The 23,814-nt window shown below is 41.4% G+C and overlaps 1 protein-coding gene across 11 annotated transcripts in view; it reads right to left on the bottom strand.

Moving 5' to 3' along the window:
* The window catches only part of LOC143033834 (uncharacterized), a 446,867-nt gene that overhangs the window by 211,468 nt on the left and 211,585 nt on the right, over positions 1-23,814 (bottom strand). For all 11 annotated transcript variants that reach the window (XM_076199375.1, XM_076199378.1, XM_076199376.1 and 8 more), the window contains 2 exons: positions 22,227-22,267; positions 21,992-22,124 (listed from right to left, as the gene is read on the bottom strand). In XM_076199375.1, coding sequence (XP_076055490.1) covers positions 21,992-22,124; positions 22,227-22,267 — 174 coding nt within the window. The remainder of the gene's footprint in view (positions 1-21,991; positions 22,125-22,226; positions 22,268-23,814) is intronic.

Consider the following 23,814-nt stretch of genomic DNA (forward strand, 5'->3'; position numbering starts at 1 on the left):
GATTTGGTTAGGAGGACATAGCATCGTGTGCATAACTGGTGCCAAGCTCCCAAGCCGAGGAGATGCCCTCCCCTGCTTTTTCTTCTATCACAAAACTGTTCCTGACAGCACTGCAGAGGTGGCCAAGGAAGTTTTGGACTTCTGGCTCCATGCTGGATTATAGTGATGGGAGAAACAAGCATCAGGAGAATGAATGTTTCCCTCTTTGAATAGTGGAAGGTTCTGCAGAAGAGCAAGCAGAATATAGGAGTCAAACCCCAGGAGAAGCAGAAGGCATTTGAAGAAAATCTCCCACTGATGTACTTGCCCTGATGACCATCAAGGAAGATAAGGACTTCCTCATGGCACAGCAGGAGAAGGGGAGATGGGGTTCCATGGCTGGGAATGACAAGAAGTTGGAAGCTGGGGTCCATTGACGAGAGAGAACTGCTGCATGTGGTGGACGTGAATGGTCACCAATGGCAGAGGAGACCATGGAAATGGAGTCCTCCTTGTCCGCATCCTCCAGTTCAGTCCGTCCCTCCTCGACTTCCTCATCTGGTGATGGAGTCTCACTGCCCAAGCAAGTGAGAATGCGGGGGACCAAGTTGTCCATGTCCCCTGATCTAGTCGGCGCGCTAGATCAGACAGGGATCAGCAGCCATCAGGCTCTTTGAATCGTAGTCGCAACGGCAAATAGCCTGGGCCATGATCCCCAGGAACTTGTCCTCAACCTGGAGTCCATCCAAAAGGCAAGAGCCAAGTACCAGGTGAATACAATTTAAAATGTTCATAATTTCCCATTTCTATATCTATATATTATTCCTTGGTGCAGTTTTACTATTTCTTGTTTGTCTTATAATTTGCCATTAACATATCTGTAAAATAGTTTTGGTTGGTCCTTGCATTTTTTATCATGCCTTTTTCATATTTTTTCTTTTCTTCCCTGCATATCTTTACATATTCATTTCTTAGTTTGATATATATTTGCCACTTACTTTTTTTTTTTCATCTTTTCCAAGCTTTGTCTCTTCTATCTTTGGCCTTACTATATTTTTTGTTGTACCAGCACTTAATGTACACCCTTTCTTGCTTCTGGTTTGGTATTTGTTTATTCCCTCATTATAAATTTCTTTTAATAAGTTCCATTTCTCTTCCATTTTTGTTTCTTCTTTTAAGAAGTTTTCCAAATTTGCATTTTGAAAGCTTTCGGGGTTTCATTCATGCAAGATCTTTTTGATATTACCCCCAGTGGAGATTCCACTCTGATTACATCTAAACATCTGTGTTGATTCACTTTTTCTTCACCTTTATCATCCTCCATTCTATGTATTTAACACTAATACTGTAACAGTTTTGTGATTTTGGTCACTCAGTATACACAACTCCCTTCCCATTCTTAAATACAACTAGTTTCCAAATAGTTTAGCAAAACAGCACTGCACAGCAGAGCTCTTTTTCAGCTGTCCAATCCTGCCTGCTAGCTGACAACATTGTGTTTCTGGTGGGGTCAGACGAGGGATTAAGGCAGTTAGTGATGGAGCTTGGGAAGGTATGTGATAGGAGAAAGTTTAAGGTAAATGTGGGTAAAAGCAAGAAGATGAAATGTACATGGAGAGAGGAAGGCAGCAAGTTGGAAGTTGTCAAGGACAGAGGCTGGAGGGAGTGGACAGTTTTTAGTATTTAGGGCCACATGTAGCAGAAAATGGGGGCATGGCAGGAAAGGAAACTATAGATTGAGAAAGCAAACAAATGTCTTGGGGGATTGAAAAATGTCATGAGAAATGAGCATCTTGAAATGGATACAAAGAGATGATTATATGAAGGGGTGATCCTGCCTACAACACTGTGTGGAGCAGAGACTTGGAATTTAGAAGCAGAAAGGAGAAGTTTAAATGTATTTACCCATAAGTCCTCCTCACCCTTCACTGTCATCTTCTCCCAACAGATTTCTTTGCAGTTAAAATCCCCCATAAGTACCAGGTAACCCCTGTCCTTTAGTATCTTGTTTAATGAATGCCTTATATCTTCTAACATTTTTTAATGCTCCTTCTCTTTCCAAGAGCCCATTTTTGGGGGCAAACAAATCACCACAAACTTTCTACTTTTCATGTCTCTGTCTTTGACTTTTATCATGATCATTTCTACATTGTTTTTACCCTCAGTAACCTTCATCACATTAATGGTTTTCTTGGCCAAGAACATGATTCCTCCTCCCTGTTTCTCATTTTTGTTTTTAATCTAACAATTGTATAACCCGTGTCCAACACTATTAGGTGGTATTGGACCTCTTAATTTCATCTCCACAATTCCCATTATGTCTGGGTTTTTTTTTTATCTGACAGGTAATTATTCAGTTAATTTAATCCTGAGATTAATCCGTTAATGTTAGTATAGGCCACTTTTAATTTTTTTCTTTATCTTGTTTTCTGGTTTTGTTTTGCCCACTCTGATGTACCATTTTCTCAGCCTCATGTCTATGATTCTCCAATAGAACTCCTTGCTTTTGGTCTCTGTTCTCTTCGCATTTTTTCACTTGGCTTCACCTTTTAGTATTTCCTCTTTTTCTATTTCCTTAATATTCATCTTTTTATCCATATCTTGTTGTAATGTTCACTCCTTCCTAGCTTACTTGCTTTTTTAATATGTCTTCTACTACCATTTGTGATCTGAGTTTAATTTTTAGTGGTCAATTTCTTTCCTTAGAATATTGTCCCATTTTATACACTTCTATATTTTTCTCTACTTCCAGGTCACCATCTTGTATTTCTTTTAGAATTGATATTGCTATTTCTTTTTCTGATTTTTTTTTCATCTAACATTTTGGTTTTCTCTCAAGTTTACACAATCAACTTTACTGTCAAGACTACATAGGGGTGAATAAAATATATAAAGATACATGTAAACATTAATAAAATGCAAAAGCAGCTACCAGCACAATATTGTAAATTTGTCTTGGTTGTGTTTAGTTGTCCCAATGAGATGTTTTGTACTTGATCAGGAATTTTAATACATTCCAATGATAATTTTTTTTCCATCATATACATGTTACTGGAAGAGTAAAAGAATAAAACAAGGATACATATATACAAAACTACCCATTTCCACAATCATAGTTGTGTTCAAATGTGTACATAATTCATGCTCTCAAGAATATTACAATACTAGTGACTGATACCGTAGTCTTCATGGATACATTAGACTGAAAATTTGTATACACACACACACACACATATATATATTAATATGAGGCGTCCGGAGGTAAAGGGGCGACATCGCCAATACCTGATTTTGAGTAAAACGCTTTCAAAGTTGAACTATCGATACTGGACATTTCTCTTGACTTATTACATCCATGCTTATATGTATTTTACATGGATGTAATAAATCAAGAGAAATGTCCAGTATCGACAGTTCAACTTTGAACGTGTTTTACTCAAAATCAGGTATTGGCGATGTTGCCCCTTTACCTCCAGATGCCTCATATATATATATATATATATATATATATATATATATATATATATATATATATACAGGACCCTGACATGGGTAAGCGCTGCCCCAGGGCAAGTCGAAAACTGCTGCCCCACACCCACCATAACTACAACCACCTTCCACACCTGGTCACTAGCACGATTCACATGTAACATTCATCCACAAAACAATGTTTATACACACAACTCATGATAAATAAATCATGCATTAAAAGTACATTTCTCTGAATATTCATTTCATTTTTTTGCCTACCCTGTGGTGGGGGAAAAGAAACCACCGGTGAAGTCTTTCCACTTGAGTCATAAGAGGCAACAAAAAACGGGATGGGGATGGGATTAGGAGTCCTGTTACCTGTATCCCCAAAGGGGACATTCCTAAAAAAAAGTAAAGGCATAAGAGGGTCTGGGAGTTTTCCAACCAGTACCCTAAGGTTTAGGTCTTTTAATGTGTGTGGATGTGGTACAGATGAGAGTAAAAGGGAAGAGATAGGCAGTATGTTTGTGAGAAGATGGATGTGCTGGCTTTGAGTGAAACTAAAATGAAAGGGAGGGGCAAGTGTGAGTTTGGGAGTGTAGTTGGGAGGCTCTCAGGAGTGAAGAGGGGACGAGGGAGAGAAAGGCTGGTTATACTAGTAAGTGAAGAGATAGGTAAGCATGTAGTGGAGTGGAAGGAGGTTTCTTCAAGGCTGATGTGGATGAAGGTGAAGCTGGGAAGGGAGATGTGGGTTTTTGTAAGTGCGTATGGACCTGGTAGTGAGAAGAGTGTACAGGAAAAGGAGGCTTTTTGGGTAGATTTAAATGAGTGCATAGAGGGATTAGGGAGAAATGTCAATGTAGTTGTATTGGGAGACCTTAATGCTAGGGTAGGAAACAAACCAATAGACGGAGTGAGTAGGAAGTATGGTGTTCCAGGTAAAAATTGTAGTGGAGAACTGATGGTGGAGATGTGTCCTGAGAGTTGATGATAGCAAATACAGTGTTTAGGAAGAAAGTCAAGCATAAGTACACATGGGAGAGGGTGGTGGATGGAAGGGTGGCAGATAGAGCTTTAATGGACTATATAGTGGTGACCAGGAGTATGGTAGGAAGAGTTAGGGACGTACATGTTCTAAGGGGAGAGAGTGTGGGAATATCAGATCATTTTCTGGTATAAGGTAAACTGAGAGTGGAGAATAGGTGGAGAAAGAGGAAAAGGGTAGAAGGTAGGGAAGTTCTTAGAGTAAACTGCTTAAATGAGAAAGAAAAGGAGAAGGAGTATAAGAAGAAGCTGAGAGAGGAGGGGGAGGGAGTGAAGGATAGAGTAGAACTAGGAGTGGAGGAATAGGGATGGTTCAAGGAGAGAGTCATGGGGTATGCAAGGATGGTGTGTGGAACAAGGAGGGCGGGAGGATATAGAAGGAAAGGTAGTGAGTGGTGGGATGAGGAACCAAAGAAGGGTGTAGAAGAGAAGAAGCAGGACAAGCCCTAAGCCCTCCATCCCCCGCCCACTCCCATGCATCACAGCATCATCCATAAACAACCATTTTCCACTCACCCCTATCTTGTCTTCTCCCTTCCTCCACAGACATTTCCCTCTTTCCCAATGCCCCTTTTACCCCATCCATCTCATTCTTGGTTGCCCCCTCATGTTCACTCCTTCTACCTCAGCTTCCACACCTCTTTTACTAATCTTTCTTCACTCATTCTTTCCCATCTCAATACTCTTTCATCAACCATATCTCCCAACTCCCTCTCCACCCCCGTTCTCCTCCTCACTTGTTTTTTTTTTTTTACTTTATCATACCTATTAACTCCTATCATATTTCTCAGACATTTTATCTCAAACACATTCAAACTCTTCCTCTCTTATGTTCATGTTTCTGCCCCATATACTGCTGTTGGCACAATCACTCCTTCATACAATCTCATCTTAGCATCCATTCCCAAATGTCTATTTCTCATTGCACTTTTTTAATCCCCCAAGGCAATTACTTGCTTTTCTCAATCTACATTCTGCCTCCACTTCCATTCCTCCCTTTCCTCCTGCATTTGCACCCAAGTATCTAAAGCTATCTACTTCCTCCAGTCTCACTCCCTTAGCAATCATTTTCAATTTGCTGCCACATTCTCCCCTTGTACAACTCATTACCTTATATTTACCCACATATATCTTCAACTTCCTTCTTTAGCACACCTTCCAAATCTGTCACTAACTTCCTCAATCCTTCCTCTGATCCAGTTGCAGACAACAACAGGCTCTACTACTCTCATAAAAACTCTTGACTGCTCTTAACCTCTTCACTCCAGGGCACATCGCACGTCTGGCAGCATTAGCTGCCCGACGTGCGATGTTGCATCATAATAATCACATTATAAAAATAAAGTCAGTGCTCAATCGTTCGTTCTCTTTCACCCGTGTATTTTGATAACCATAGAAAATATGATGAAGCCAGTTTAGAGAGAATGAAGGTTACGTAGGTACAACTACAATATAATCAAGATGGCGACATCGGCATCATCGAGTACCCACTTGCTCCTCATGCCGCCTAACGTAGGCGTCACCGTATGGAAGTGGTTAACAGCTTTCCTCTTATTCCATGTATCTGCAATACCTTCCTGTCTACCCTGTCATAAGCCTTTTCCAAATCCATAAAGGCCCAAAAGACAGCATTACCTTTTCCTAGAGCTCTCACATATATGACAATAATCTAATCCATGCAACCCCTACCTGTCCTAAACCCACACTGTTCCTCACAAATTACTCCCTCTGTTCCTCTCCTAATCTCCCAACTACACTCAACAGATTTATCCCTCTGAAACTACTACACTTACATTTGTCCCCTTTTCCTTTGTAAAGTGGGACTATACAGGCACTCCTCCAGTCCTCTACCACTCTACCCTCTTTTAGACAAACATTAAACCTCACCAGCCTGTCCATCATCACTGTACATCCATTTTTTTTTTTAGACATTCTGTATGACACCCATCTAACCCAGGTGCCTTACCTGCTCTTATAACAACTGCTTTTGCATCAGTTTTCCTTAATTTTCTTCCATTTTCCTCATTCATCACTGTTATTTTCTTAGTGCTTCCGACTGCAACTATCTTTCCCTCCCTATCCTCCTTCATTTAGCAACTCCCTAAAATACTCTGCCCATCTTCCTCTTACTGCCTTCTTTTTCATTATCATCTCTCCATTTGCACCTTTTGATTTTCCTTCTCTACTTGATTTGCCTCCTCTTCATCTCTTAATCTTTCCTAAACATCTTATTATTTAAAAAAAAAATTCTGTCATACTATTACCCCATTTCACATCTGCTCTCCTCTTTGCTTCCTTTATCTTATGCTTTACTTCTGTTTTCTTTGTACCTCTCATATGATTCTCTCATCTTATTTTGTAACCAATCTGGGAATGCTTGCTTCTTCTCTTCTACAACCTTCTTTGCTTCATCATCCCACCACTCACTAACCTTCCTTCTATTTCCTCTCGTCCTCGTTGTTCTACACATCAAGTGTTGCAAGAGCCAAAAAATCATTATGATGGCTAATTTAGCATGATTTGACATATCAAAGTACATTAAAACTAAAAGAAAATCCCTTCCATATCCCAGCGTTTTATCCTCTATTGCACCTGTGTCACATGATGATACCTTACTGGTTCCATGACCACCAGAATATATAAGTAAATCTTATCAAATTATGAACTTTATTCTTTGTAACAGAATCAAGACTGAAATATTGCAATTCATATGTATGCATAAACCCCCCTCCCACACACACACACACACACACAAAGGGAGAGGATATGATGGAGGTCCATCGGGAGAGTGTGAAGGTTGTGACAATGAAGAAATGGATAAAATAAATTTAACCAAGACTGAATACCCACCCACCCACATATCAATGAGAATTGGATGAGTTTATCAAGGACTTGGGCCTCACTATATCATGAGTTGAGCTTTTTGCATCCAAACTGAATGAATGGAATATGTTATGGAAGTGCCATGAGGAATTTGAAATATACTTTGATATGTGAGGATTTCTGCTTCTGTAAAGATATTAATGGCTTACTTACAACTACTGGAATTGATCACAACCCTGAACTGAGTACCCACCCTCCCACCCACACATCAACGAGAATTGGATGAGTTTATCTAGGACTTGGGCCTCACTATGTCATGAGATGAGCTTCTGGCATCCAGACTGAATGAATGGAATATGTTGGGGAAGTGCCATGAGGAATTTGAAATATACTTTGATATGTGAGGATTTCTGCTTCTGTAAAGATAATGGCTTACTTAAAACTATTGGAATTGATCAAAACCCTGAACAATGGAACTGTTCATAGATACATATACCAAAGGCTTTTTCCCCTTAAAAGGGAGGTAGCCAAAAAACAAAGGCATAAAAACAACTCCCACCCTCTTATTTTTGCTCCTCCTGGATGACGGGTCTCCCCTACATCCTGCCCACTGCCCTGGGTCAGAAGCAGTGTCGCAAGACACAGCACATCCACAGCAATGCCACTTCATTAAATCGGTGGCCCCCCTCTCCGTCCCCTCATGCAGAAATGGAGAAGACAGGGAGAAATCCCTTTGGGCTGTGTCAATTTATTTTTCACATATAAACACATGTCATTGTAAAGGAAGGTCCAAACATCAAGTTCCAATCTAGCGCTTTGATGCTGAATCAGGAAAAATGCCTTGTTATTTTTGGGATGTAGCATTATGTTTTCATGTGACCGGTAAAGTATCCAATCCAGTTCTTGGAAAACATAGTTATTAGCACAGAATGGAGGGTAGCAAAGATGAAAAAAGAATCAACAAACCATCTAAGAGGGGATTGGATATGACTAGAGTGGAGTCACCATTGGGAGTGATCCCAAAGAAAACATGGAAGACAAGTGGAACATATTTAAAGAGAATTACAAAGAGGGAGTAAACAAATATGTTCTAATAAAGAAGCATAAACAGATATATATAAAATGTTGGTTTAACAAAAGATGCAGTGAGGCTAAAGCTAGGAGAGATAAAGCCTGGAAAAAATGGAAGAAAGAAAAACATTCAAAACTTAGAAACGAATATGTAAACATACGTAGGAAAGAAAAAAAATAATATCAAAGGGATATTATAGACAAATGTAAGGATCAACCGAAACTCTTTTACAGACATGTAAATGACAAAATAAAGGACAAGCATGACATAGTAAAACTACGTGAAGGTGATAACGAATACACAGATGATACAGAGATGGCAGATGTTATGATCAGACATTTCAAGTCTATTTTTACAATCAAGAACTCTCAACCCTGGGAGGATGACCAGTTAGAAAGTTCACCCATGATAAAGGAAATAACAATAACTCAGAAGGAAATAAGAGACCAAATAAAAAGCCTAGATGTCAGAAAATTGCACAGACCGGATGAAATTGCAAATTGGATATTAAAAGAGTGCACAGACAAACTGACAGATAAAATACATAAGATAATAGACTTCTCATTAATAGAGGGAAAGGTACCACAAGATTGGAAAGATGCAAACATAGTGCCAATACATAAAGGAGGAAACAGGGAAGATCCTACAAACTTTAGACCAGTGTCCCTCACTAGTACAATAGCTAAAATATGCGAAAAGATCATCAGCAGATGGATCAATCATTTGGAAGAAAACAATATAAACCCCAAACAATTTGGTTTTAGAAGTGGAAGATTGTGCACCACAAACCTAATATGCTTTTATTTGAGACTAATTGAAATAATACAAGAGATGGTTCAGCTGACTGTGCCTTCCTGGATCTGCAAAAGGCTTTTGACAAGGTACCACAAAAAAAAAAAAAAAATTAATAAAAATTGAAAAACATAGGAGGAATTCAAGGCAGGCTGTTGGAATGGATGAAGGACTTTCTAAACGGAAGAAAGATGAGAGTAGAGATAAAAACTCGAAAAAGGAAGAAGTAAAAAGTGGCATCCCTCAGGGCTCTGTTTTGGCTCCCTTAATGTTTGCCATATATATAAATGATATGGACAAAGGAGTGAATTGTTACATGAATTTCTTTGCTGACAATGTTAAATTGCTCAAGAGAGTGAAAACAGAAGAAGATTGCAGATTGTTACAAGATGACCTACATAAAGTATAGGAATGGAGTCAGAAATACGAAATGAATTTCAACATCAAGAAATGTAGCTTAATGGAGTTCGGAAAAGGCAAAGAAGTAAAGAAAGTTAACTCAGAGAGGGACCTAGGAGTAATCATCTCAAGTGACTTGACACCTGACAAACATGTAAACAAGATATTTGGAGAGACTTACAATTTGTTAAGATCAATGAAGGTGGCATTTGACTACATGGATGAAGAGATTGTTAAGAAATTGATTGTTACATTGATAAGACCAAAACTAGAATATGCTACATCAATGTGGGCACCTAGCACAAAGAAAAACACAAATTAGAAAGAATCCAAAGAGTGGCCACTAAGATGGCACCTACACTATCAAATTTGACATACGAACAAAGATTGGAGAAATTACAACTGACAACATTAGAGCATAGAAGGGAGAGAGGCAATTTGACCACTTTCAGAATTATGAAAGGAATGGAAGTTCTTGATAAAGGTGATTTATTAAAATGGGACAAAAGAGAAACAAGAGGACACACAAAGAAACTAAAGAACAGTTTCCCACACAGAGTGATTGCCATCTGGAACAAATTGAACAGTGAAACAGTTAATGCCAGAACTATACACGAATTCAAAAGCAAACTGGATGTGGAGAGATACAAAAATGGGTCAAAATGAGCATAGCTCTAGTCCCGTAAAATACAACTAGGTAAATAACTTAGAAGACAACTTAAAGGTACGATTCTGAGTTATTTTCGGGATTTCGGAGGGAAGGGGGAGCAATGGATAAAATTATGGCCATGGACAGAGATACTAGGATTAGCAGGGCAATACGGAATTGTGATATCAACAACTTGGCAGAAGAATGGATTGATTTAAAACTAGACCACAAAGCTTTGCAATTAAGAGGTTTCAAACTTATGCAAAACTAATGATAATATGACAATTAAACGATTTAAAAAGTGAATTGAGTATGATTAAGAGAAAATGAAAGAAAGGAAAATGAGGTTAGAAATAAAAACAAAGAACAATTACAAGCAGTAACCAAAAAGAACTCAAATTGGGTAAATATGATAAGCAGAGTTCCCAAGGCTCTGATAATGTTTGCTGTTTATATAAATGACATGAAGGCATGGAATGTTATGTGAACTTTGCAGATGATGTGAAACTATTGAAGAGAGTAAGTACAGAAGAAGATTGTAAATCTATACAAAGACTTGGACAAAGTCTGGAAATGGAGTAAAAGGAATGAAGTGAAATTCAACATTAAGAAATGTATAATGGAATTATGAAAAAGAAAAAAATAGAATATTGGGTCAATATAAAATGGGTACAAAGGAAGTTACAAAAGTAAACTCAGAAAGGGACCTAGGAGTAATTATCTCAAATGACATGACACCAGACAAACATGTTAATAAAACAGTTGGGGAAACTTATAACTTAATAAGATCAATGAAAGTGGCTTTTGACTACATGGATGAGGAAATGGTAAAGATACTAGTTACACTGGTAAGACCAAAATTGGAATACACAGTTTCTCTAAGGACACATAGTAAAAAAAAATATATATATATATATATATATATATATGATAATAATTAAATAAATAGATAATAATAATAAAATGAAATAAAGAAACTAGAAGGAATTCAAAGAGCAATGACAAATATAGCACCAACACTTTGCAAATTGACATACAAAGATTGGACAAACTAAATTATCAACTCTAGAACAAAGAAGAGAAAGAGGTCATTTGATAACCATCTACATAATTATGAAAGGGATCGAAATCCTTGATAGGAATGACCTCCTAAAATGGGACAGAAGAATTACAAGAGGACACGAGAAGAAACTTAAGATGGTTACAGAAGTGATCTGAGAGAGAGAAAGGAGAGGGAGAGGAGAAAAAAAAAAGTAGCTTTTCACACAGAGTAAGATACATGGAACAAACTGAAAGAGACAGTGAGTGCTAAAACTATACCTGATTTTAAGAAAGAACTGGATGCAGAAAGATACAACTGCACGTCACTACAAGCATAGCTCTCCTCCCGCAAAATACAACTAGGTAAATACACTCCCTCACCCCCCACCCATTCCCCCTCATGCATCACAGTATCATCCATACACAACTACCCTCTATCCACCCACATGTTCTGTCCTTTCTCATCCTTCCTTAACATACATGTTCTACAAAAAGCCTCAAAGCTGTTTTACTACATAATGGGAATAAGTATTCAGCCCTGCTTTTCAAGAAGATAAACTATGACAAGTTTAAATACTCGCCTTCTTATTTGGATTACTGGGTGGATACACAAAATAATAATGTTTTATTTGCCTATGGGACACTTGGGGTGATAATGAGCACTACCAGAAAGTGGAGTGGCCCTTTGAGATCACTTGCAGTCAGGAAAACTCACTGTTATTAGAGAGCCTCATAAAGCCTGTCAAAGAATTGCAAGCCCCACTTTGGTCTGTTTGTGAGAGTATTAGATCATGGTGAAAAAGCATTTCAAGAGATTCCTCTACTCTTTCCAAAGCTATCAGAGGCCAAAGTTAAGGGTGGTATATTTACTGGTCCGCAAGTGAGGAAAATATTGAAGTCAGTGCAACATGAGAATGCAAGGAGTGATGTCAAAAGAAAGGTATGGTGTGCATTTTGAGATATAGGTCATGGGTTTCTTGGTAATAATAAAGACCCAAACTACAAGCAGCTCATAGCAAAACTTTTGGAAAGTTATGAACTTTAGATGTAGAATGTCATTAATGGTGCATTTTTTGTTTTCACATTTGGATTTTTTTTGTGAAAACTTGGGAGAAGTGAGTGAGGAGCATGGTGAGAGGTTCCATCAGGATATTGCTGCAATGGAGAAAACATACCAAGGAAGATAGACACTGCTATGATGAAAGACTATATATGGTCACTGGTGCATAAAGATCAAGGAGTTCACGGTATGAAATCACACTCATCAGTGCATTTCTAGCAGACTCTTATAACAGTATCACATGCTTTTATTCTTACATTTTCTTATCAGTTTAAAAAGGGAATACAAGGGTAAAATATCAGCTACTATTCAGACAATGTGCATATGCTAAATATAGTATACTATTTCAACTATGTATTATTTATTCTGTATGTAAAACCTCAAATATCTTTTCAAATATATCCATGTGGTGGGGGAAAAGAATACTGCAACCAAGTATTTCCACTTGGATCGTAAGAGGCGAGAAGAAAGGGACGGGGATTGGGACTAGGCATCCTTCTCCTTGTAGCTCCACAGGAGACATTCCTAAACAAAAAAGTAAAGGCATACGAGGGTCTGGGAGTTTTCCGACCAGCACCCTAAGGTTTGGGTTTTTTAATGTGCATGGATGTGGTACAGATGAGAGTAAATGGGAAGAGATAGGTAGTATGTTTGTGAGAAGAAAGATGGATGTGTTGGCTTTGAGTGAAACTAAGTTGAAAGGGAAGGGTGAGTGTAAGTTTGGAAGTGTAAGTGGGAGGTTATCAGGAGTGAAGAGAGGGTGAGGGAGGGAAGGGGTGGCTATTCTAGTAAGTGAAGAGATACGTAAATGTGTAGTGGAGTGGAAGGAGGTTTCCTCAAGGATAATGTGGATGAAGGTAAAACTGGGAAAGGATATGTGGGTCTTTGTAAGTGCATATGGGCCTGGCAGTGAGAAGAGTGTAGAAGAAAGGGAGGCCTTTTGGATAGTTTTAAATGAGCGCATAGAGGATTTAGGGAGAAATGTCAATGTAATAGTACTGGGAGACCTTAATGCTACGGTAGGAAATGGTCCAATCGATGGAGTGGTTGGGAAATGTGGAGTTCCAGGAAAGAATCGTAGTGGAGAGTTGATGATAGCAAATACAGTGTTTCGGAAGAAAGTGAAGCATAAGTACACATGGGAGAGGGTGGTGGATGGAAGGGTGGTAGATAGAGCATTGATGGATTATGTAGTGGTAAATAGGACTATGATAGGAAGAGTTAAGGATGTACATGTGCTATGGGGAGAGGGTGGGGGAATATCAGATAATTTTTAGGTGGAAGATAAGTTGAGAATGGAGGATAGATGGAGAAAGAGGAAAGGGACAAAAGGTAGGGAGGTGCTTAGAGTGAACTCTTTAAATGAAAAGGAAAAGGAGAAGGAGTACAAGAAGAAGCTGAAGGAGGAGTGGGAGGGAGTGAAGGATAGAGTAGAGCTAGGTGTGGAGGAGGAATGGGGATGGTTCAAGGAGGGCGTCACAAAGTGTGCAAGGATGGTGTGTGGAACAAGAAGGACAGGAGGAAATAGATGGAAGGGTAGTGAATGGTGGGATGAGGAAACAATATACTTTATTGTGGCATGGTCTACAGTGTACTGCCCCGGCAGTGCGCGGCAGCGCCGACGACGGCTTGCGCGTTGCCGATATGTCGGCCCAACATATCGTACATATCTTACATCTCCCCCCAAGATAATACATGTACATGGCATTCACAATGTATGGACAGTGTAGTATCTGACTGCAGTAACATTCACGAATATAAACATAAAGGAATGTAAATTTAATCAGAGTATCTTACAAGGTATAAGATGAACTAAGGAAAAAAATAAATAAAAAACTGTAGTTGTACAAAAATGCACACGTAAATACAAACAGATATACACGCATATATCTAATGTGAGGGTGTGGTAATAAAATCTGCCATCCATGCCAGTTGTTTGACACGACGCCGTGGGCGATCCACCGTCTCTTGCTGTGTGTGGAGTCGAGGAGTTGGTGGAAGAGGAGAGCTTGGGTTTGTCTGTGTTAAGAGTTGAGATGAGCCTCTTACGACTCGCAGATGCCTGCAGTTGCGTAGCGTCAGTCGTCCACTTCCCTTGAGTTTGACTGTATATTGACGATGCGGCAGGATTTCACTGACCACGCCTCGTCTGTCCCACAGCTTCGTGGACTGGTCTTGCACAAACACACGGGTACCAAGCGTTAATGGGGGCAGCGATCTGGGTGTGCCTTGTTTCCCAACCCATGCTTCCTGTTGCCGTACTGCCTCACGCTCCCTTGTCCGGAGGGCGTGTCGCCAGTGGATGTCCACTTTGTAGTGTTGCCTGTGGACGGGGACACCGTCCCACAGCTGCCTGCCCATAGCCACCTGCGCTGGTGACTTGTTCACCCCGCGTAGAGGCGTGTTTAAGTACTGCAGTAACGCCATAGCTGCTCTGTCGGTGTCAAGGCTCCCTCCGACGCCTGTGTTGTCGCGAAGTAGCCTCTTGGCAGACTTGACTGCCGCCTCTGCACGCCCGTTCGACTGTGGGAAGTGAGCAGAGGCGATTCTTCCCTTCACTCCCCATTTCCCAAAGAAGTTGCGCATCTCCTCGCTGGTTAGGTTGGTTCCACCGTCTGTCGAGATTGACTCTGGTGCGCCCCACCGATGGAAGTACTGTCGAAGTGTTGACGAGAGCTTGCTTGATGTAGCTCCGCTGGTCAAGTGCGCTATTTCCAGCCAGCCCGTGAGCCTGTCTGCGTACGCTAAGTATACTCGTCCGTCGAGCTGGAACAGGTCTGCCATGGTGTGTTGGAATGGGTACTGGGGTGGGGGTGTCAGGGTGAGGGGTTCGGCGGCTTGCGAGGGTGAGTGCGTGTTACAGCTGGCACAGGTGTCTCTGGTGCTGTAGGTCACCTTCCATGCCAGGCCAGTACACAGCCTGTCTCACCCTTCGTAGCATCCCGTCTAAACCTTGATGGCTTGTGTGGAGGTTTGCTGCCACACGGTGTCTCAGTGCTGCAGGTACCACTAAACAGACCACTCCTTGTTCGTAGGTGTATGTCACCAGCCCTTGCGACACCGCCAGTCTGTCCCTGACTCCATAGAACTGTCGCAGGCAGGTCAGCTCTTGAGCCCGTTGTGGGTGCCAATCTCCTGCTGTCACTTTAGCGATGAGTAGCTGATAGTCTGGGTCATCGGCGGCGGCCTGCACCACTGCCGAGTTCTCCAGGGCTATTTGGTCATCGCTGTCGAGCACCGCCACTGTTGCGGCCGCTACAGCAGCTTCCATGTCGTTGGCCAGCTCTTCATCTATGACGTCCGGTGGTGCACAGAGCGCTGGGTAACGGGACAAGAAATCGGCTGCAGAGTTGCGCTTACCTGGGAGGTACTTGATCTGGAACCTATATTGCAGCGTTTTCTCCTTCAGGGCAAACAGTCTCGGGTTCACTACGTCCTTCAGCTCTCTGTCCCCAAGGAGCTTCACTAGCGGACGGTGGTCGGTGATTATGAGGAGATTGGGGCATCCAAGCAGGAAAAGGCGAGCTTTACGGAGGCACCATGCGACAGCCAGAGCTTCGCCCTCCACCGGTGCGTAACCTGCCTCCGCGGGTGTTAGGTGACGGCTGCCACACATCACCAAGCGCCACCCGCTCTTGCAGTAGAAGGGAGCCTCTCTCAGGGGGCAGGGGCAGTATTGCTGTAGAATAACAAAGCCAATGCCCACCTTGCTCCAGTCCGTCACCACCACAGTTCCCGGTGTAGCCCGTAAAACAGCATATATTGGTTTTACTAGATGTAGTCTCAGTAGGAGAATAACTATGCATTTACAAAATGGGGCTATAAAACATCACTTAATGAAATGCCATAACCTAACAGCCAACCGTGCATACCTAGTTTCAAACACTAGGATTATAGCAAGCAATAGGGATGTACATAAACTTAAGCTTCTAGAAGCTATGTTTATCAGAGAATGTAGTCCTATCATTAATATCCAATGCAACATGACTTCTGTCATCGCTTTGTTTAGCAGCACGGCCAAGCTACTACCGAGCATGACCTCTCTCCGAAACCCCCCCCCTCCACCTCCTCCTACCCACTCCTTCCATCCTCCCCCCAACCGACCCCGCAACCCCCTAACCCCCCAACCCTCTTCTTCACGTATTAATGAGATACCACCCCCGCCCTCCACCACCACCCAAGCCGGCTAGGTGCGTATATATGTCACCGAGCGAAGGGTTTTCTTCGTCATTTCATCAGACCTTTTAACTATTGTAAGTAACGGTCCCCATCAGCCCATGTACAGTGTTAATTTGTGTGAATTTGCGCATTTATTGATATCTACTTCTATATTTGTATAATTGGTTAGATTTACATGTTGTTTTCTTTATTTCTGTACGTCATTATTAACTATGTTACAGAATTTCCTGAAGATGTCTCTTTGTTAGACGAAACATTGAAATAAATGAATCATTTTGGCAACTTGGTCTATGCCCACCCTCTAAATGGCAGAATATTGGTTAGAAAACTGGAGAATACTCACAAGAAGATCAACAACCTCACTAACGCTGTCGATTTTAACAATGCATGCATATATATATATATATACACACGTATTATACGGGAAGGGGAGCTATGCTTGTAATGACCTGTCTTTGTATCTCTCAGCATCTAGTTTGTTCTTAAATTCTTGTATGGTTTTTTGCGCACACTATTGTTTCATCCAATTTGTTCCAGACATCCATCACTGTGTGGATCCCCCCCCCCTCCAGATCTATTCTATAAATATCCTTTCTTGAGCTTCTTTTCACGTCCTCATTTTATCTTATCCCACTTTAATAAGTCTCCTCTGTCAAGGATTTCCATGCCTTTCATGATTTTGTAAATGGCCAATAGATCTTTCTCTTCTTTGTATGTACAGGTAACTCTCGATTTACACGAGATATAGGTTCCTAGAGACGTCGCATATATGGCCAATAGATCTTTCTCTTCTTTGTATATGTATGTAGTGGAAAGCGGTTTGGGGTCGGGGGTGGGACTGCATCAGGGATGTGTCATGTCACTTTGCTGTTCAATGTGTACATGGATGGTGGTGCAGGAAGTAAATGCAAGGGTAATGGCCAGGGGATTGGAGATGGTTAAAGAAAATTGAGAAAATTGAGAGATAAGCCAGTTCTTTGAGATGACACTGCGCTTGTAGCAGGATCAGAGGAGGATTAAGGAGGCTAGTGACAGAGTTTGGGAAGGTGTGCAAAAGGAGGAAGCTGAAGGTAAATATACATACATACATATACCAAGGCTTTTTTCCCCCTTACCAGGGGGGTAGCCAAAAAGGACAAGGCACAAAAACATTCCCACCCATTTCATCCCCGAAAACACTCCACACCCCTCCACCCTCCCTCCCATCTTAGCACCTCCTAGATGACGGTAAATATGAGTAAAAGATACTTGGGGGGGGAGCATGTGGCGAGAACAGGAGTGGAGGTAGAATGTAGATTGAGAGAAGCAAGTAAATGCCTTGGGGGATAAAGTGTAATGAGAAATAGAAATCTAGGAATAGATGCTAAGAGGAGATCGTATGAAGGGGGGATTGAGCTGACAGCACTGTATGGGGAAGAAAAATGAAACATAAGAGAGGAAGATGAAGTGCCCGAGAGGTATGGTAGGGATTACTAGGCTGGTTAGAGTGAGAAACAAGGTGAGGGAGGGAGCAGGGGTGGAAATGGAGTTGGGAGATAGGGTTGATGAAAGGGTATTGGGATTGTTTGGACACAAAACAGAATGAGTGAAGAAAGATTAGTAAAAGAAGTGTGGAAGGCAGAGGTGGTAACAGAGTGAACAGGAAGAGGATACCAAGGGTGTGATGGATACATACATACATACATATACCAAGGCTTTTTCCCCCTTACAAGGGAGGTAGCCAAAAAGGGAAAGGCATAAAATCATTCCCACCCATTCCATCCCTGAATACACTCCACACCCCTCCACCCTCCCTCTCATCTTAGCACCTCCTGGATGACGGGTCATCCCTGCACCTTGTCCACTGCCCTGGGTCAGAAGCAGTGTCGCAAGACACAGCACATCCACAGCAAGGCCACTTCATTAAATCGGCGACATCCCCTCTCCGTCCCCCCATGCATAAAGAAGACGGGGAGAAATCCCTTCGGGCTGCGTCAAAATTTGCTCACACATACTACCTCGCCCCCCATCCCCCCACCCATTCCACCTCATGCATCACAACATCATCCATATACAACCATTCTCCATTCACCCCTGTCTTCTGTCCTCTCCCGTCCTTCCTCAACAGACATTCCCCTCTTCCCCAAAGCCCCCTTCACCCCATCCATCCACCTCATCCTAGGAAGTCCCCTCATGTTCACTCCCTCCACATCTGTCTTCTATACCTCTTTTACTAGTCTTTCTTCACTCATTCTTTCCAGGTGTCCAAACCATCCCAATACTCTTTCATCAACCCTATCTCCCAACCCCCTTTCCACCCCTGTTCTCCTCCTCATTTCTCACTCTATCCAGCCTAGTAACCCCTATCATACTTCTCAGACACCTCATCTCAAACACATTCAAATTCCTTCTCTCTTCCTCTCTTATGTTCCATGTTTCTGCCCCATACAGTGCTGTTGGCACAATCACTCCTTCATATAGTTTCCTCTTAGCATCCATTCCCAAATGTCTATTCCTCATTACACTTTTTAATCCAAGGACTTTACTCGCTTCTCTCAATCTACATTCTACCTCCACCTTCACTCCACCCTTTCCTGCCACATTTGCACCCATGTATCTAAAACTATCCACTTCCTCCAGTCGCTCTCCCTTAATGCTCACTTCCAGATTACTGCCACTTTCACCCCTTGTACATCTCATCATCTTACTTTTACCCACATTTATCTTCAGCTTTCTTCTATCACACACTCTCCCAAACTCTGTCACCAACTTCCTCAAGGATTGTGGTACTCCCCAAGGCAGTCGTAGCTCCTCTTGGGGATTGGTGCCACCTACATAGAGCCAGTGGCCAGGGCTGGTTGCTGCCATTTGGCCCCCAACTCTTTGGGGTGAGGGTGGTCCCACGACGTAGACGCTGCGGCTCCAGGACCCATAATCATAACCATATCACTCACTGCTCCATTAACACACTGAAAGACAACACACTGCTGCATGCCAGACCCCCTGATATCCACCCTTCTGAATCCTCTCTCCCACGAAAGGACAGAGTCCACCTGGCCAGACTGCGGTGCGGCTACCACCTAGCACTTCTAAGCCACCAGAAAAGGCTGGATGACCGCATTGTGAACAGCTGCCCAGGATGTAACACTTCACCCCATTCCATACAACACATAATGGAAGACTGCATTATACACAATCATGCACGCAAACAACACAACATACACTCTATAAAGGATTTATGGGAAAATCCAGTTTCGGCTGTGGCATTCCTTGGGGAGACGGGACTGCTCGGACAGACAGTCTAGGGAACGACAACGACAAAGACAACAACAACAACTTCCTCAATCCCTCCTCCGATCCTGCCACAAGCGTGATGGATGGGTGGGGTAAAAGGGGTGTTGTGAAAGAGGGTGATGTCTGTTGAGGAAGGGAGAAGACAGAAGATTGGGGTGAGTGGAGAATGGTTTTATATGGGTGGTGCTGTGATGCATGGACGGGAGTGAGTGGGATGGGAGGTTAAGCAAATGGTTATGTGTGAATGATATTTTGATTCAGCCCACAGTGATTTCTCCCTATCTTTTCTTTTTCTGCACGAGGGGGATGGAAAAGCTGTGGGGGTCGCTGATTAAATGAAGCAGCTTTGCGGTGGATGTGCTGTGTCTTGCTGCATTGCTTCTGACTCAGGGCAATGGGTGAGATGCAGGGATGACCTGTCATCTAGGAGGAGCCAAGAAAAGAGGGAGAGAGGGAGGGAAGGGTGGTGAATGGGAGTGGAGTGGCTGGGGATGAAATAGGTGGGAGTGGAATTATGTCTTTTGACTCTGGCTACCTCCCTTGTAAGGGATAAAAAGCCATTGGTATATGTGAGTGTATGTGTGTATGTATGGATGTGAGACATGGGTATTGACAAAAGAAAGGGGGAAGAGACTGGAATTTTTTTTAAAACAATATCCTGAGAAGAATCCTTGGCCCAGTACATTATGAAGAAGAAGGGAAATGGAGACGAAGACATAACAGGGAAATTAGAGATCAGACTCAGCAACCATAAATTCAGGATGAAATACGGGGAAGAAGAGCAAGGTGAGCTGGACACTGTGTACAAATGGAGGCAGACTACCAAAGAAGGTGATGGCAGGAGGAGTAGAGGGCAGATGATCAGTAGGGAGACCCAGGTACAGATAGATGTATGGACGGAGTAAAGAAGGATGTGGAGAGGGTGGCACCAAGAGAGGACTGGAAAGAATTGGCAGAGAATAGAACCATCTGGAGAGGCATAATGAAAGCGGTGAAGGGCCGTCCGGCCTGACAACCAACAGAGTAAGAGGAAGTGAATATATATATATGAATATAAATATCTGGATGTGTCTCACAAAATAAAATTAAAATCTTGATAAACTACTGTATTCTATTTTTCTTAAATATTTCTTTTTATGTAGTGACCATACCATTGTTGCATATTACTTTCTGGGATGGATCAGACCTATGAAATATTTTTTCATCATATACCCATCCCTATAATGATATTCCATTCTTATGTTTATTGACAATTTATGTATCTCTCTTGTTATTCACTTAAGATGATTTTGTGGCGATAGATCATCTAATTAAAATTCCTAAACCATTTCTACTTTAGCCTTTGCAATTATTTCATCTTCCATTTTATGATTTCCTCAGTCTTCTTTTGCACTGATCCATTTCCAAGACATCATATTTCTCTGTACTGAATACTAGCTTCCACTCCTGGCTCCACAAACCGTCTAAATTTTCCTGTACCAATTTACAGGAAACCTCTTTACATTTCACTCTTTTCATGATGCATTCCAATACCCTGTAAGTCTTACAACATTTTCCATCTTCTGTATTCATTTTTTTGTGTGGTACTTCATCAAAAGTCTTATAATTCTAAGTATACAAAATGTATCCAAATTTCATGCAGCACATCAAATGCTCTAAAATAAAACCTTAGCAGCCTGTTTACACTTGATTTTTCTTTTCTGAATCTCAATTATCAACAAAGATTCCCCTTTTCATCCTTGCATGTGTATTTACCCAATTGTAGTACACACAAAAAGAGAAATCACCATAGCTAATGTGTGTGTGTATGTGAGAAATCGACAGAAAAGGGAGAGAGAGGAGATAGTGGGGAGAAAGAGGGAGAGAGAGGAAAGAGAAAGAGGAGAGAGATGGAGAGGAAACACACACACACATACATATATATAAATATATTTATATATGAGAGGATGGAAAAGACAGAGATAAGGGGGAGGTTAAGCAATCAAATATGCATATCTGAGTGAGCTTGTCTCTGGATATGCAACTGATAATCATGGCTGCAATATACCATGGTTAGCTTATATCATTATCATAAAAAATGTACTCGTTTTGAATGATTGGGATTGTGTGTATAACTTAGAGAAAGACCAAATATCCTACACCTTATGTCCTAAAAATCCATTCTAAACCTGAACCCTGGTTCCATAAGGAGCACTTTAAAGGCACTTACCAGAACTAGCTGCACGAGGAAGTCGTAGGGCTGTGGTAGACGACTGAACAGCAGCAGCCATACCCGACCCTTTGGTGATGGTAGTTATTAGGGACTGGGAACTTGTTCCCACAGTCTCATTTTTTGATATTCCCTATGAAATGAGAGGACCATAATAATAGGCAGGCCAAGCAGGCATTAAGAAATCATCAAAACGGCTTTCCACAGGCATTTTATTAACTTAAGAATAGCATACCTGATTTACATCCAGTTTCAACTTTTTGGGTTTAGGATTCTCTGCAAAATAATTATTTTATTAAATAGGCATAATATATATGTAAATGCAATAACAACTCAATATATGATAAAAATAAGATATGAGACTGAGAAGGGTTAGGGAAGAAGAGAGGGAGGACATTATAAAGACAGGATGGAAAAGATTGGCGTCATGGAGAAAGGAAGGGTATAACTGGTGAGGGAGAGAACCTGGTGATTAAGTATAATGTTTAGAAAAAAATAAGAAAGATGATGGGATGGGAAGAGGGATAGAAAGGGAGTAACTAAGAGAGATAGGGGTGGAAGGGGAGAATAATTATAGAGAGTTTTGTAGGTGGAGCAGTGGCAGATCCAGAATAAAAATGGGTGGAGGGGGCTAATCTGAGTTTTGTAAATGTAGATGACACTTGGGGGTGGGGGCCCCCCACCACACTTATACAGAGATGTACTCTGAATACGATGATTTTGAATACAAATTGAAGCATATGTTCTCATTTTAGTTTCAAAATATTGGGCAAAAGTAATACTTAATCTTATATTTTGAAAGATTTATCCTTAATGTGTTGAATATACTTCTAATTATTCTCACTGAAGAGTTTTATTGCTTTCTGCCACATACTGGTGTACACGATGCAGGTTTCTTGCCCTCTGCAACGAGGCAATGAAAAAACAAATTTGGGAGGGGTGCTTCAGCCAACCCTGGATCTGCCATCAGTGGGGAGGGGGGTAAGATGGTAGGGAGGAAATATTATGTGCAGAAATGTAGCGACATAAAGACAAAAAACAAGTAAATTTAGCCAAACCCTAAAAACTGGGTTTTGGGGAGTTCAGTTCTACAGAGGGGATATGCCACAGGGGATGAGTTGTATTAATGATATTGCTACAACTTACTTTAAGTATAATACTTATCTTAATTTAGGTGTACAATTTTGGGTGGTGCCTACATCCACCAATAATGATAAGGTGAAGTAGTGATCAAAATATCAAATACATATACATATATATATATATATATATATATATACACACACACACACACACACAGAATGAGGGAGGTGGAAGAGATAGAGATGGAAAAAAATATATAATAAAAGTGATGAGTGACAGAGGGGGAGGTTGCAGAGTGAATGAGAGGAAAGAAAAGAGAGAAAAATGAAGGAGACGAGGGAGATGAGGGAGAGATGAAGGAAAAGATAGTGGGACAATGAGAGAGATGAGGAAGTGGGAAACAGGGAGAGATGAGGGGGAAATAAGGGGAAGATGAGAGGAAGATGACAGGAAGAGAGGGAGAGGAATGGTGAGGCTATGAATGGGGATGAGAAAAAAATAGGAAGGAATAGGAAGAGAGGAGAGGGGCATGGGGATAAAAGGAAAAGGTGAGGAGAGGAAGAGGGATAGGGTTGGATCAAGGGTGGGAGGGGGGCAGATATAGAAAGGGCAAAGTAGAAAAGGAAAAGAAATGAATGCAAGAGGATTGGATGATAGACCAGGCATTCAGAGTTAGAGGTCTTATGATGGATGGAAAGAAGAAAATATAGAAAGTGAATGAAGGTGGAATGTAGTAAACA

Source organism: Oratosquilla oratoria, chromosome 16, assembly GCF_046742065.1.
Source record: "Oratosquilla oratoria isolate Oo_2021 chromosome 16, ASM4674206v1, whole genome shotgun sequence".
Classification (NCBI taxonomy): domain Eukaryota; kingdom Metazoa; phylum Arthropoda; class Malacostraca; order Stomatopoda; family Squillidae; genus Oratosquilla; species Oratosquilla oratoria.